This window comes from Sorex araneus, chromosome 6 (assembly GCF_027595985.1).
Source record: "Sorex araneus isolate mSorAra2 chromosome 6, mSorAra2.pri, whole genome shotgun sequence".
NCBI lineage: Eukaryota > Metazoa > Chordata > Mammalia > Eulipotyphla > Soricidae > Sorex > Sorex araneus.
The window spans coordinates 164,429,754-164,443,759 of NC_073307.1; the positions used below are offsets into that span (position 1 = coordinate 164,429,754).

The 14,006-nt window shown below is 62.7% G+C and overlaps 1 protein-coding gene across 2 annotated transcripts; it reads right to left on the reverse strand.

The window, feature by feature from the left end:
• Positions 1 to 2,536: 2,536 nt before the first annotated feature.
• Positions 2,537 to 11,895, reverse strand: GAL3ST3 (galactose-3-O-sulfotransferase 3). 2 transcript variants are annotated; one of them, XM_055142941.1, is made up of 3 exons: positions 11,600 to 11,895; positions 8,322 to 8,558; positions 2,537 to 4,137 (listed from the first exon to the last, which is right to left on the reverse strand). In XM_055142941.1, exons 2-3 carry the CDS (start codon positions 8,444 to 8,446, stop codon positions 2,964 to 2,966), a joined length of 1,299 nt encoding a protein of 432 aa, XP_054998916.1. In that variant the 5' UTR covers positions 8,447 to 8,558; positions 11,600 to 11,895; the 3' UTR covers positions 2,537 to 2,963. The 2 variants fall into 2 exon arrangements, with proteins under 2 accessions (XP_054998916.1, XP_054998915.1); XM_055142940.1 differs by lacking the exon at positions 11,600 to 11,895 and adding an exon at positions 11,034 to 11,191.
• Between the last annotated feature and the right edge of the window lie 2,111 nt (positions 11,896 to 14,006).

Here is a 14,006-nt window from a genome sequence, read left to right on the forward strand (position 1 = left end):
CCCGCATCTGACCGGGCGCTCAGGTCTCTGCAGCCTCGCCAGGTCGGAGGAGCTGATCTCGGGGTCATGAGTTTGATTTTTTTTGCTTTTTGGGTCACACCTGGTGATGCACAGGGGTTACTCCTGGCTCACGCACTCAGGAATTACTCCTAGTGGTGCTCAGAGGACCATATGGGATGCTGGGAATCGAACCAGGGTCAGCCGCTTGCAAGGCAAACGCCCTCCCTGCTGTGCTATTGCTCCAGGGGCTGTGAGTTTGAGAAAGAGGCTGCTATGCTTGTGTCACCTCCCCCCTGCTGCTCCAGGACCCTCGCCCCCCCCAGTTCTCTCTCCATGCGGCCAACACCCTCGTGAGAAGCTGTGTCCTGCTGAGCCCTGCCTTCCTCAGTGGGACCCCGAGGGCTAGAGCCCCCGAGCCTCTCCCTCCCGGCCAGGCTACCATGCTACTCACTGCCGGGCTCGCAGCCCAGGGTGGCCCGTCTGGGGCAGGGCGCGGCGCTGCTCTGCTCCGCCTGGGCCTTGGCTCCAGGCGACAAAGCAGTTAAAGTCCACTCTGGGCGGACACTGGCCAGTCCACGGGCCGGCCTCTGCCCTCTGACTACCGCCAGGCCCCCACCCTCTGACTATCACCTTCTGCAAGCAGCAGCTGCAGTTTCTTTGGAAGCCTCTTCTGCTCCCCGCCATCCCCGCCCAGCCCTCACACACACACACACACACACACACGCACACACGCACACGCAACTTCCCCATGCTGACCAGAGGTCCCCGCCTGGCCACAGCCATACAGGCTGGGCAGAGACTGTGACCCCCTCCCCTTGCTCTGGGGACAGACCGGCCTCCCCTGCTGGCCGCCCCTGACCATTCGCATGAACCTGCCCTCAGCTCCCTGTCACCGCGCACCCTTCTGGACTATGGATCGTGCAGTGCTGCCTGATGACAAAGGTTTCTTTGCATCTGCGGGAAAACGCCACCTGCCGCAGCTCCACAGCGAAGGGTCTGTCCCATGGTGCCGTCGGAGCTGCCACCGTGGTCATCTGCAGGGGCCTGGTGCTCACAGGGCGCCGCATTTCAGAGACCCTTCATCCTGAAGCCCCGAGGGAAAGGGTCCGCGTCTCAGGCGGGAGGGGCACGAAGGGCCGAGGCGAGGGGCCGAGGGTGGCAGTCAGGCTGCTGCCAAAGCCCCACACATGCTGCGGGCACAGACTGTGGGCACAGACCGCGGGCACAGACAGACGGCAGCCCCTGTGGGTGCTGATGAAAGGTGGCACCGCTGGGGACCAGACTCCTGGGGTTGGGGCCGGCACCTCTGGCTCGAGGCCACGTCTGGAGGTGTTGGGCCCCAGCTTGGTCACGAAGGCAACTATTTTCCTTTGACACCTACTGGGGGCTTCCTGGCTTGTCCCACACGTGAACAATTCTCCCAGTGCGCCATCATCCCCAAGCCGCTGCAGCCGGGCTTCCCAGAGCTGTGCTCTGCTGACGAGGGGGGCTTGTAAGGGAGCCCCCACCCCGCCACCTGAGGGTGGGGAAGGCCGAAACTAAAGGCTGGACTGCAGGCCCGGCCAGGACATGCTGTTCCTGCAAAAGCTAGGATGGGGCGTGTGCCGGGACCGCAGGAGCCAGTGGACGGCTCCTGTGTGTGTGTGTGTGTGTGTGTGTGGTAAGAAGTTGCGGTGCTAGACAAGCCTTTCCAGGCTGGGACTGCAGCTCAGTACTGGGGGGTAAACAGGAGGCACTGATCTTGGTTCCCGCATGAAAATGTAAAACAGAACCCCCCCCTCTTACCCCTACCCCTGCCGGCACCCTTTCAAGCCCAAGGCACTTCCTACTACCTGCCCGACCACCAGGAAGCCTCAAAGCCTGCAGCTCAGTCTCCGCAAAAAGCAAAACTAAACGAAGATACTAGTTTCTTCATGACATTCTGGTGTGTGTGTGTGTGTGTGTGTGTGTGTGTGTCTGTGTGTCTGTGTGTCTGTGTGTTGGGGGGGGACACTGGTGAGACCCGGCCCGCACAGGTACTGGACTCAGGTGCGCTCAGATGGCGAGGCTGCCTTCAGCTGGGCGCGCCAGGCATGCCTTTGGACCCCCTTCCCCAAGTTCCTGACCCCTCCCCCATCCAATGACTCCCGTCTCCTAAGTCAGAAAACGCCTTTGACAGTGGCTGACACACCAGCTGCCGCTGCTGAGCTCTGGGGGCCACACCAGATGGTACTTGGGGACCGCACGGTGATACCGGGTCTCTCACATGCGAACTTCTACTCGCGTCAGCAACTTCAGTTCTCTCCGCGCCCTGTCAGCCGCTGGCGTGTTATTTTTCACGATCTGTCGGAGTCTGTAAGTGCAGCACTGAATAAAGGAGCGGGGTGGGGGTGGGGGCTCTGCAGCCCCCTCCCAGCCCCCTCTGCACTGTCCCCACGAGGGCACTCTGTGTGTTGCCGGGCTGAGTCCCACTCTCTCCAAGAAGAGGGGCCCCAGCTGTCTCCTCCAGGCCTGACTCACCCCAAACGTGGGCCCCTGCCTTTCAGTAACTGCCATCCACATTTGAAAGAGGTTTTATTAAGAAAGAAAGGGAACAGAACGATCCAAAGAAAGGAAAGACGGAACAAAGGAAAAAACCCAGCTCAAGAACTCTTGGTTCCCGGAGTCTGGGAGCAGCTTACTTCCGTGGGAGGGTGGAACCTGGAAGACAGACGGTGGGGAGCCCCCTGAACCCCGTGGGGGGGCGCGAGCGGGGAGGCGGCCGCCCCTCCCGGACCCCAGCCCCCCTCTGAAGCCGGGTGGGCGCATCCCCTCGGAAGAGAGAGGCTGGGGCGGGGGCAAGCCCCGGAGAAAAGGCAGGGGAGGAGGGGGAGGCCCGGGGCTCGATCGGGCCTAGGAGCACCCTCCCAGAAGATGGGGCTCAGCCCTCCGCCCCCCAGGAATCGGGCTCAGCTAGAGAGGCGCGCCTCGGCCGGGGGCGGCGCTCAGTGGCCGCGGGGCCCGCGGGGCAGCGCCCGGATGGGCCGAGGCGGCGGGGGCTGCTCGACGGCGGGTTCGGGGCGCGCGCGCGCGCCGCCGCGCCGCTTCTGCTTGCGCAGCAGGTAGTTGGAGTACTGCACCTCGGGCATGGCCAGCTTGAGGCAGGCCTCGGCGGCCGGGCCCGCGGCGCCGCTGGGCAGGTCGTAGCCCACGATGTCCACCTTGCGGCTGGGCTGCCAGGGCTGCAGCTGCTTGGTGCGGATCTGCGCGGCGGGCCGCAGCACGGGCCGCTCGCCGAAGCAGCGGCGCAGCAGGCGCTCGCGGGCCGCGCGCAGCTCCCGCGCCTCGCGCTCCACGCACGCGCGGCCCAGGCGCGCCACGCGGCGCCAGAAGGTGGCGTTGAAGTGGTCGTAGAGGCCGGCGTCCAGCGCGTTCCAGGCGCGCGCCGCCCGCGCCAGCGCGGCGGGGATGGCGGCCAGGCGCGAGCCCGCGGCGCGCGCGTTGAGCTTGGCGTAGAGCACGTCGTCCAGGTCCCAGGCCAGCAGGCGCCGCAGCAGCACGAGCGACTCGTCGAAGTACTCGGCGATCATGACGAGCGAGAAGACCTCCTCCACCTGGCGGATGAGGCCCGCCAGGTAGGCGGCGCGGTCGCGCGGCCGCCGCTCGGGGTCGCCGCCCAGGTCGTAGGCCAGGGTGTTGTGCGCGAACATGGCCAGCGGCTCGCCGGCGCGGTAGTAGGCCTCCGGCGCGCGCAGGAACGCCTCGAGCGACGCGTTGGGCACGCGGCGGAAGGCCGGGCAGTACTGGTTGTAGTAGCTGAAGAGCGACTCAAACATCGCGGCCGGCTCGCGCAGGATGGTCACGTACACGGTGCCCGGCGGCATGAGGCGCGCCAGCTCGGCGCGGTCGAAGCGCAGGTGGCTGGCCAGCACGTGCGGCGGCCGCGTGGCCGGGTGCACGAAGTGCGCCGAGAAGTTGTGCGGGTAGCAGAACTGGTGCTCGCAGCTCGGGTGCGGCAGCGCCACCGTCAGGTTGTGGCGCTCGGCGAAGCGGAACAGGATGTTCTGCACCGTCGTGCCCGCCGTCTTGTGCGTCTTCAGGAAGGCCACGGTCAGGTGCTTGGGGCGCGGCGGCGAGGCGCGTTCGGGCGGGCAGCGAGGCGGGAACAGCTTGGGGTACCTGCGGCGGGGAAGGGGTGACGGAGGGAGGGGGGCCCGGCTGGGTGGGGGGGGCCCTGTGCCCCCAGCCCCAGGAGGGGGTGGGGGAGGGACCCTCTCGGAGCTGCGCTTGCAGAGTGACGTCTGCGATGAGCCCCTGGACCTGGCATCCCGGTTGGCCTGGATTTAGGCCGGGAGTGAAGCTCCCCTCAGGGAGGGGTGGCGCTTAGGTGGCCCAGGGAAACGGGGCAGGTGTGGGGCGCACCACCTGGGAGATTAATCTTGGTGGCTTTCCCTCTAGGGTGCGTGAGCAGCCCGCTGGGGAGTGGCCACGTGGCAGTGGCCAGAAACTGCGGTCTGGAGGGGGCGAGGGGCCTTGCAAGTGGCCCATGCAGGTTCATCCCTGGCCTGCCCTACCGTCCCCCGAGCATTGCTAGGAGTAATTCCTGAGCAAGAGCCAGGAATAGCCCCCAAGCATCATGGGGTGTGGCCCCAAGATTTAAAAAAAAGGAAAAATCTGGAGTCTTGGACAGCCACGCGTGGCTGAGGGGTGCTCTTGCTAGAGGCCCTCACCTAGCTCGGCGATCCTCGTTGCTAGCTTGATTGCAGCCTCATGAGCCAGGAGCTCCCCAGTAGCCACACCTGGGCGGATCCCCCCCACCCCAGGGAGGTCGTCCGCTTGATTCAGCTGAAGTGCACTCCTGGCTTTGTGCTCAGGAAATAGTGCTGCGATCTGGTGGTGTTCAGGGTTCCGTGTGGGATGCCAGGGATTGAACCCAGGTCAGCCACTTGCAAGGCAAGTCCCCTGACTGCCGTACGGTCTCTCCAGCCTCAGAATTAGTCACTTTTCTAAACAGGACATTATCCCTTGAGCATTGCCAGGGGTTACTTTTGAGCTCCCAAGGTCCCCCCACACACGAAAATACACTACTGTGCACCTCCCACCAATGGGAAGAGCCTGATCAGAAGGGCCAGAAGCAGCACGAGCTAGCGGGGTTGTGGAGGGGAAGAAGCCTTCATTCACTGATGGGGGGATGCAAACTGATTCAACCTCTGTGGAAAACAATATGGAGATTTCTCCAAAAATTAAAAATAGATGAGCCCTGTGTCCCATCAGTCCTGCTCCCGGGTATCTATAGACACAAAGGTCCAGGGCAGTAACTCAGAGGGCTGGGGCAGGTACTGCGCATGCGGGATCCACACATTCGGGTCCAGATTGCTGGGTGTGACCGGGCACCGACTGACTATAACTCAGAAATCAAAAGTACGGGTTGGAGCAATAGGACAGCAGGTAGGGCGTTTGTCTTGCTCACGGCTGACCCGGGTTTGATCCCCGGCATCCCATATGGTCCCCTGAGCACCTCCAGAAGTGATTCCTGAGTGCAGAACTAGGAGTAACCCCTGAACATCACCAGGTATGACCCCCGAAAAAAGTAAAAAAAATCAAAAGCAAAAAACCCCTCCCAAAACACCAGTTTGAGGGGCCGGAGAGATAATACAGTGGGTAGGGTGCTTGCCTTCCCTTGGCCTACCTCGGTTCAGTCCTGGGAACCAAACATGGTCCTCCGATCCCTGCCCGAAGTGATCCCTGAGCACAGAGCCAGGAGTCAGCCCTGAGCACCGTTGGTGCAAAACAAAAGCCCTGGCTCAAAACCAAAAACCAAACAAACACCACCAACAACAACAACTTGAAAAAATATATGCAGGGCCAGAGAGCTAGTACAGGGGCCAAGGTGCTTGCAGTGCATCCTGCCAAGCTGAGTTCAAATTTCTAGTACGGGCTGGAACAGTAGCACAGAGGGTAGGACTCTTTTTGTTTGTTTGTTTTTGCTTTTTGGGTCACACCCGGCGATGCTCAGGGGTTACACCCGGCTCTACACTCAGGAATTACTCCTGGGGGTGCTCGGGGGGCCCTATAAGATGCTGGGAATCAAACCTGGGTTGGCTGCGTGCAAGGCAAACGCCCTACCCGCACCCGGGTCGGCCGTGTGCAAGACAACCCGCTGTGCTATCACTCCAGCCCCAAGGGTAGGACTCTTGCCCTGCATGCAACCAACTGAGGTTCGATCCCCGGTGTCCTATATGATCTCCTGAGCCCACCAGGAGTGATTCCAAGTACAGACCTAGCAGTGAGCCCTGAGCAGCGCCCGTTATGGGCCCCCTGAAACCAAACAAATTTCCAGCACAGCATTCACCCACTGAGCACTGCAGGGGCTCACTCCTGAGTACAGAGCCAGGCCTAGCCCCCGAACACCGCTAGGAGACACACACACACACACACACACACACACACACACGCGCGCGCGCGCGCGCGCGCGTGCGCGCACGCACGCACGCACGGGCGCGACCTAAGAGAGGGCCTGTGGGTTTTCCCTGGCACGTTGGCACCTTGTGGTCCCCTGAGCAGCACTGTGAGTACCTGAGTACGGCTGGATAACAAAACAACAAAAAGACTCACTCATGAAAAGATGTGTTCACGTGGGGCTGGAGCGACAGCACAGTGGGGAGGGCGTTTGCCTTGCATGCGGCCCACCCAGGTTCGATTCCCAGCACCCCATATAGTTCCCCGAGCACCGCCAGGAGTAATTCCTGAGTGCATGAGCCAGGAGTAAACCCTGTGCATCACCAGATGTGACCCAAAAACCAAATAATAAAAATTTTAAAAAATTAAAAAAAATATATGTGTTCACGTGTATGATCATTGCAGCACTATTCACAGCGGCCAGGATCTGGGGGAAAGTACCCAAGGACAGATGGCTGGATAAAGAAGATGGGGCAGATATACAAAATGGAGTGGTAGTATTTATTAGGAAGGAAAGACTTCTTACTACAGCATGGGGGGAAGTGGAAGGGTCCTCACTAAGTTAAGTAAGACCTGAGGGAAACAGTGAATGATCTCACTCAGGTAGAGTGTAAAGAAGCAAAAGCAGGGGACAGTCTGCAATGAAACCAAACCCCGATTGGCCACAGAGATGGAGCCTTATTGGGGTGCAGTTGACACTGTTGCACCCCTGGAGTGTATAAAGTTACACTCTTATAAACCTGTGTTACCACAGGAAAAATTGTTTTTTTCATAGTAGAAACATTTTCTAATGTTTCTTTGAAAAGAAACATACCCCACCTGCAGGAGGCTTCCCTTTTCCTCCCCCTCAGGGGAGTGTTGGGCTCAGGTGACCGCAGTCTCCACTGGGGCATCACCCGACCAGACCCGATCTAAGGAGCTTCAGAAATGCCCCGAGATTTCCTCCAGCGATTGCCTTGGGCCCAGGGGTCTGTCGACACAGATGCCCCCTTTGGAGAATCCACCAGATCATCCATCTGGCCTGGCACCTTTCCCTGGACACACCGTGCAGGGAGAGAGGCGGTGGGGGCCATGAGCAGGGCAGGGGGTTGCTGAGTCCACAGACAGGACCAAGGTCTGGTCTGATCATCACTAGGTGACAAGTGATGATTTGTCACACATGCCATCATCCCCATTTAATTTAATTAAAAAATATTTTTGGGGGGGCTGGAGTGATAGCACAGCGGGTAGGGCGTTTGCCTTGCACGCGGCCGACCCAGGTTCGAATCCCAGCATCCCATATGGTCCCCTGAGCACCGCCAGGGGTGATTCCTGAGTGCATGAGCCAGGAGTGACCCCTGTGCATCGCCGGGTGTGACCCCAAAAAGCAAAAAAAAAAAATTTGCGCGGGGGAGGCTATTCTCGTCCGTGCAGTGTTGCTCAGGCCCCGTGGTGCGAGGGACCACCTGGGTCACCCCAGCTGTGCTTGGGGGCATCCAGAGATGCGCCATGGGAATCCAGCCCGGCTTGGGTGCTTGCCAGGCACGCCCCTTCACCGTCATGGCCTGGCCCCGTTACCCCCGTTACTCCCATTACGCAGGTGAAGAAATGGGCTCCGACCAATGAGAGGGCTTGCCGGGCCTGACAGAAGCAGTGAGGCACCGTTGGGGGTCGCACTCAGGGGAGTGACTTGGCGGGAAGACCTCGGGCTGCTTTGGGACCCCACTGCTAGGAGTTGGGGTCAGCCCCTCGGCCCTTCCCAAAGGACCACTAGGCCCTGCCCAGGGAGGTCTGTGGCTCTGAAGAGAGTATACGGTACGGAGAGCACTTGCAGACTGGTGGGGAGTGCAAAGGTGCGCAGAAGGGGGGCCCCTGGCCCTCCCCGCCCATGAGCCCTGCCCCCCGCTGGTATCCCACCTCCTTACCAGCTGAGCTGCGCCCCCTGGTGGATGAGGAGGCTCACGGTGCTGCACCCGAGCACCACCAGCAGGATTTTCCAGCGGCTCATGGTCTTGGCGAGCTGCTGCAGGCGCTTGAGGAAGGGCGGCATGGTGGGGGACCCAGCCCCGGGTCAGCCGGGACCTCGCTAGCCAGGACTCCCTTCGCCGGCGCTCATGGGGGCTCCTGGGGCTCCGGTAGCAGGGCCAGCGTTCCCGGGAGGCCTGGCAGGAGGAGGAGGCGGACAGGTTTGCAGTGGGCAGAGGAGGTGGGCGCCGGGCCTTTGGCGAGGTGGCCGCAAAGGCGAGCCCCGGGCTCCGGGGTGAGAGGGAGGCCAGGGGAGATCAAGTTCCTCCCTCCAGCCACCACAGCCTATCTCCACGCGGCTCCCGATAACCGGGTCTCGGGTGGAATTACAGGCGGGGCCGCTCCTTCCCCTGAGCCCTGGTTCCGCGCCCGCCCGAAGGCGTCTTTGTCTCCAGCTCCCGGTGGCCTTGCCTCAGCCCCTCAAGTGTCTGTGAGGGTCCCCCCTGGAGCTCTGGCTTGGCCCTGGGTCCATCCTCACTGCCCATAGCATGGAGCACGCCCTGAGGAGTCTGCTGCAGGCGGGCTGGCCACGACACGCGTGTAGACCCTGTGCCACCCGGCCCGTCTGCACCCCGGGCAGGACTCGGGCAGGCACGCAGCGGGAGGTGCTGAGACTGGGCTGCCTCCCCAGAGAGCCGCCCTCCAGTTCCCCATGGGGGCTGGCGGGTGAAAAGGGGACACTTGAAATCCTGGAACTCTGTGGGGTCCCCTCCCCAGACACCTGAGACCTGCTCTCTTCGGGCGGGCGGGGTGGCAGCTGGGGAGGGGGGCCAGGGCGCGAGGCAGAAGGGGGGAGCTTCTGCACCCGGACCAGGTGGGTCTAGGGCCCCGGCTGGAGGTCGGCCCCGGCAGCGCCTGCACGGGTGCGGCGGGGTGCGTGTTCCCAGGCCTCTGGTGCCAGGGCCCAGCCTCCCACAGCCCTCCAAAGGGGCGGGGAGCACAGCGCTGTGGCCCGCACATAAGTGGAACTGGGACACTCGGGTCCCAGGGGGGCTGCGGGGGATATGATAGCGGGAGTCACTTGTTCTGGGGCCCTGGGCTTGGCGTCCAGTCCCCCCCTAATCCTGGCTGACCTTGAAACCTGTTTGGGTGGAAAGAAATCCCCGTTAGGCCTCTCCCTTCTTCCCGGGCCCTGAACCCGCCTGGAGCCAGACTTAATCTGCTGGGGCCGAGGCCGGGGTTCCAGCCAAGGGACCGGGCGCCGCCGCAGCGGAAGGCGGAGGAAGACCAAGGGCGCCGTGGGATTAGCCCAGAAGGGCCCCAGGAGGACGGCCTCCGTCTGGGTGGGGTCTGCAAGAGGAGGTGGTGGCTCCTTCAGGACGCCGCCTCCTTTCCTGGCCTGCCCCGTGGCCCTGAGTTATTGGGGGCCCTCAGGAAGGTTCCCAAGGGGGCGAGGTCAGCTGCCGATCCCCGTCTCCGGGAAACTTGCAGAAAGCGCAGTTTAGCAAGTAGGTCAGGCCTAAAGGGAGCGGGAGCCGCGCTGGCGCGAGGGGCGAGGGGCAGCGATTCCCGGGCTGCAGCCCCCGGGGGGCACCCGGCTCCGGGTGAACAAGCGCTGGTGATTTCTTACAGAATCTGCGGCCGTGGGGGTCTGGGGTGACCCGAGCTCTCGGAGCCCCTCTCGGCTGCCCTGGGGCCACCTGAGTCGCCCTGGGCAGCCCAACCGGGCCGTCCCTCTCCATTCGCCCTGGTGGGACGGATGCCGACTTGAGACTCGCCACTCGTGCTTCCACGGTCCTTCTGCGGGGAGCGCACCGGGGGCGGCAGGCAGGAGCGGGGGCGCAGCTGGCACGGCGTGTGAGAGTGGCCACCATCTGCACCTCCTGTCCGACTCGCTCTGAGCACCCCCGGAGAAAGGGGCCCCCACACCCTCCACCAGCTCCCTGAAGCTGCCCCTCAGCTGCGCCTGGGTCAGGATGGAGCCCACATGCTGGCCTGTCACCCCCCCCACCACATGGGCTGGCGGGGGGGTGGGGTGGGGTGGTCTAGGCTTCCCCAGCAGGACAGGGTGCCGGCCTCCTTGGACTCAGAACAGCTAATTTTAGTCAGAACAATCTGCCGCGTTGGGCCATTGCAAATTGCTTTCCTTTCTCCCGGGACCCCGGTGGAACTGGCGCAGGTGACCGCATCGCTGAGGACTCGCCTGGGTGCCAGTGAGCCTCTTTCCGCCGCACCATCCAGTCCCAGGCTCTGAGGGTGCATCTGGAGGGTGCCCTGGCCGCGCACCTTAGCACAGCACCATCCGGACCCTGCTCACCCGAGGAGGGCACGCCGGGAGGAGGGGGCTGGGAGCGGACTCCAGAAATGAAGGGGCCGCGGGCCGCGGTGCAGAATAGTAGCCCCGATGCTCAAATCTGTCTAGTTCCTTCATTTCTTCCTCCAGACCCCCTTCCAGACAGCCACCTCCACTCTCCTCCTCCTCTTTCTCCTCTCTCACTAGCCCTCAGCCCCTCAACTGCACCCCAGCCTCCCGGGATGTGGCCACCCTAGGAGGCAGCCAGAGCCCCCCATCCCTCCAGGTCCCCGGGGCCCCGCCTCCTGCTCGGCGGGCACCAGCCCCCATCCCCGTCCGCCCCGCGCCCCCGCCCCGGGCCGGCCACTGCGGTACTCACGCCGCGAGCTCTCGTCGGCGGGCGGGCGCGGGGACCGGGGGCGGCGCGGCTTCCCGCCCCGGCTGTCTGGGGCCGCGGCTGCCCGGAGCGCGCCCCGGCCCTGTGCGCCCCGCGCCCCGCGCGCCCGGCCGGGATCAGGTGGCGGCGCCCGCTCCGCGCGGCTCCCGGCTCTGCCCGCCGCCGCCGGCCCCCCGCGCACCGCGGCCCGGAGGCGGGGCGGAGGCAGGGGCTGCGCTCGGGGGAGGGGCGGCCGGGGGCGGGGGGCGGCGAGGCGGGCAGCGCCGCGCACAGAAGGGCGAGAACGTGCCTGATGCTCCAGCCTGGCTGGCGTGCCGGGGGGGCCCCTGCTCGGGGACTGGGGGCGGGAGGGTCCATTCGCCAGCAGCCCCCTCCCCCCGCCCGATCCCCCTTCTCCCCTGCCCGTCCCCCCTCCTCCCCTGCCCGGTCCCTCTGCACCAGGGAAGCGCGGCGCTTCCAGCCCAGGGGACCCTCCTCCTTTCAGCCCGGAGGCCCCCCCACCCCCCAGACTCGGCCAGTCTCCCCACCAAGACCCGACACCCACTCACTTGTGCCCGGAGCTTCGCGGTGGGACCCGGCGGCCCCCAGGCCCACCCGGTCCGCTCTTCCCGCGCCGTGCCCGGCGGCTGTTCCGAGCAGATTCCCGCGCCGTGGGGGTGGTCCTGGAGCTCCCGCGGCTTTCCGAGCCCTTAGGCCCTGCCCCAGGAGCCGGGCAGCCGCGCCTCCTCCCACGCCGGCGTGCTGAGACGGCGAACACCCAGGATAAATGTGGTCTGGACCCAGCTGGGGAAGGAATCGGGAGCCTCAGAGCAGACGCCGCCAAGCTCGGCACCTCGCCTGGTTCCTGCCGTGCAGAGGCATCTACCTGCTTCTACCGGGGGAAGCGGGGAGCGGGAAGGGGGGTGTAAGTCCACAACCTTGGGTGCTCTTGGGCTGTTCTTGGTGCTGTGCTTAGGATCATCCCCTGACCGTTCTGGGGGACCATATAATTCCACTGCCTGGGATCAAACCAGGGTCGGTCACGTGCAAGGCAAGGCAAACCCTGTACAGTCTCTAGCCCCAAGATCAGTAATAGATTGTCCTCTAACATGTCACTCAATGTTGATCACCACCCCTATTGAAACATCTTTTTTTCGGTGCCACACCAGGCAGTGCTCAGATTTTATTCCTGTCTTGGTGCCCAGGGCTCCATATGTGGTGCCAGGTATTGAATCCAGGTTGGTTGCATGCAAGGCAAGCACCCTACCCACTGTACTGTCTCCAACCGATGATTTTCTTTTTTCTGGTGGGGGGGCATACCTGGCAATGCTCCAGGGTTACTCGTCTGTGTGCTCAGGGATCACTCCCGGCGTGGGGAATGCTGAGGATTGAACCCAGGTCAGCTGCATGCAAGGCAAGTGCCCTCCCTGCTGGACTGTCTCTCTGGCTGGCCCATCACACTTCAGTGGCTTTTCCTTCACCACCCGGTCACTGTTCTTTATTCCTCTGACTTGCCCTTGTTTCTTTAGGAGTGGGCGTGGCTTTAGTCCCAACTCACGGTTTCCTACATCCCGGGCGCAGAAAGCCCCTCGCTCAGTACCGGTTTTCATGCACTGCTGCTTACTCCAGCTCCCTGGCTGGTAAGGCAAGGACCAGATTTGCAGTCACAGCTCAGCCCTGGGGCCGGTCAGCTTCTTCTTTTCCTTTCTTTTTTTTTTTTTTTTTGTTTTTGGGTCACACCTGGCGATGCACAGGGGTTACTCCTGGCTCTGCACTCAGGAATTACCCTGGCGGTGCTCAGGGGACCATATGGGATGCTGGGATTCGAACTCGGATCGGCCGCGTGCAAGGCAAACGCCCTCCCCGCTGTGCTATCGCTCCAGCCCCCTTTCTTTTTTTTTTTTTTAAAGTTGTTCACAATAATTGATTACATTCAATATTCCAACACCAATCCCACCACGGTTACACTTTCCCACCACCATTATTTTGAATTTTCCCAACCACCACTTGAGCCTGCCCCAATAGCAGGCCCTAAATAATTTATTTTGTATGGCTTGTTGTGAATGATCCATTAAAAATGATCAAAAGTTTGCTCAGAAGAAAGCACATAGCTGTCTCTAGACTGAGTTCTGAGAACTGCATTTTTCGGGCTGGCGCAGCCTCCAGACAGACTGTGTCACTTGCCAAGGCCCAGGCAGGCTGCCCGGGAGCCTCTGGGGACCCCAGAGTGGCTTCTCATGCCTTTGGGGAACCCCGACCACGGACAGAACCTAGAGGTGGAAACTGGGCTTTCCGTTCCTTGCTCCTCCCCTCTGTAGGTCAGATGGAGGAGGCCCCTGTCCTGTTTGGGTTCCAGCTCTTAGGGTCAAACAAGGCCCCATTTGGCCAGGCTCTTTCTGGCCCGGGCTGCCTCAGCCCCTGTCAGCCATTAGTTATCAGTTTCATAAAGTCAGGTGCGTGCCACCCGCCCACTCCCCCCCCCCCCATTCATACCTTAGGGCCTCCGAGACCTGCCAGGGGATCTTTGGTTACAGGGGTCAGAAAGAAACTTCTTTTGGGTCCAGAATGGTTCCACGCGAATGGGCAGCCAGGCTGGACAGAAGCATGCCCCTGCAGGCTCCTCTGTCCCCTCTGGGTTCAGCTTCTCCTCTGGGTGACAGGAGGTCAGGAATGGGCGGGGGGCGCGGGGGTGGCAGTGGCAGAGTGTTGGGAAAAGGTCACGACTTGGCGGGAGTGGGTGCTGGAGAGATCGTGCAGCAGGAAAGGGGCTCGCCTTGCAGGGGGTCAGCTGCATTTGATCCCTGGCAACTCATGGTCCCCTGCGCAGCCCCCCTCCCCTCGGAGTGGTCCCAGGGCACAGAATCAGGGATAAGCCCTGAACCCTGCTGGGTGTAGCGGGAGCTGAGAGTATTTCCGTGTTGGGACAAGGAGGTCAAGGGACCCTCTTGGTCCAGGCCCTCTCTTGTGTCTTTCCTA

Bases quoted from the DNA above. Each gene is read 5' to 3' on its own strand.
- GAL3ST3 (XM_055142941.1), bottom strand. From the start codon at position 8,446: ATGCCGCCCTTCCTCAAGCGCCTGCAGCAGCTCGCCAAGACCATGAGC. The intron at 4,138-8,321 runs GTAAGGAGGTGG...TCCCCGCCGCAG, and splicing joins CAGGGGGCGCAGCTCAGCTG to GTACCCCAAGCTGTTCCCGC.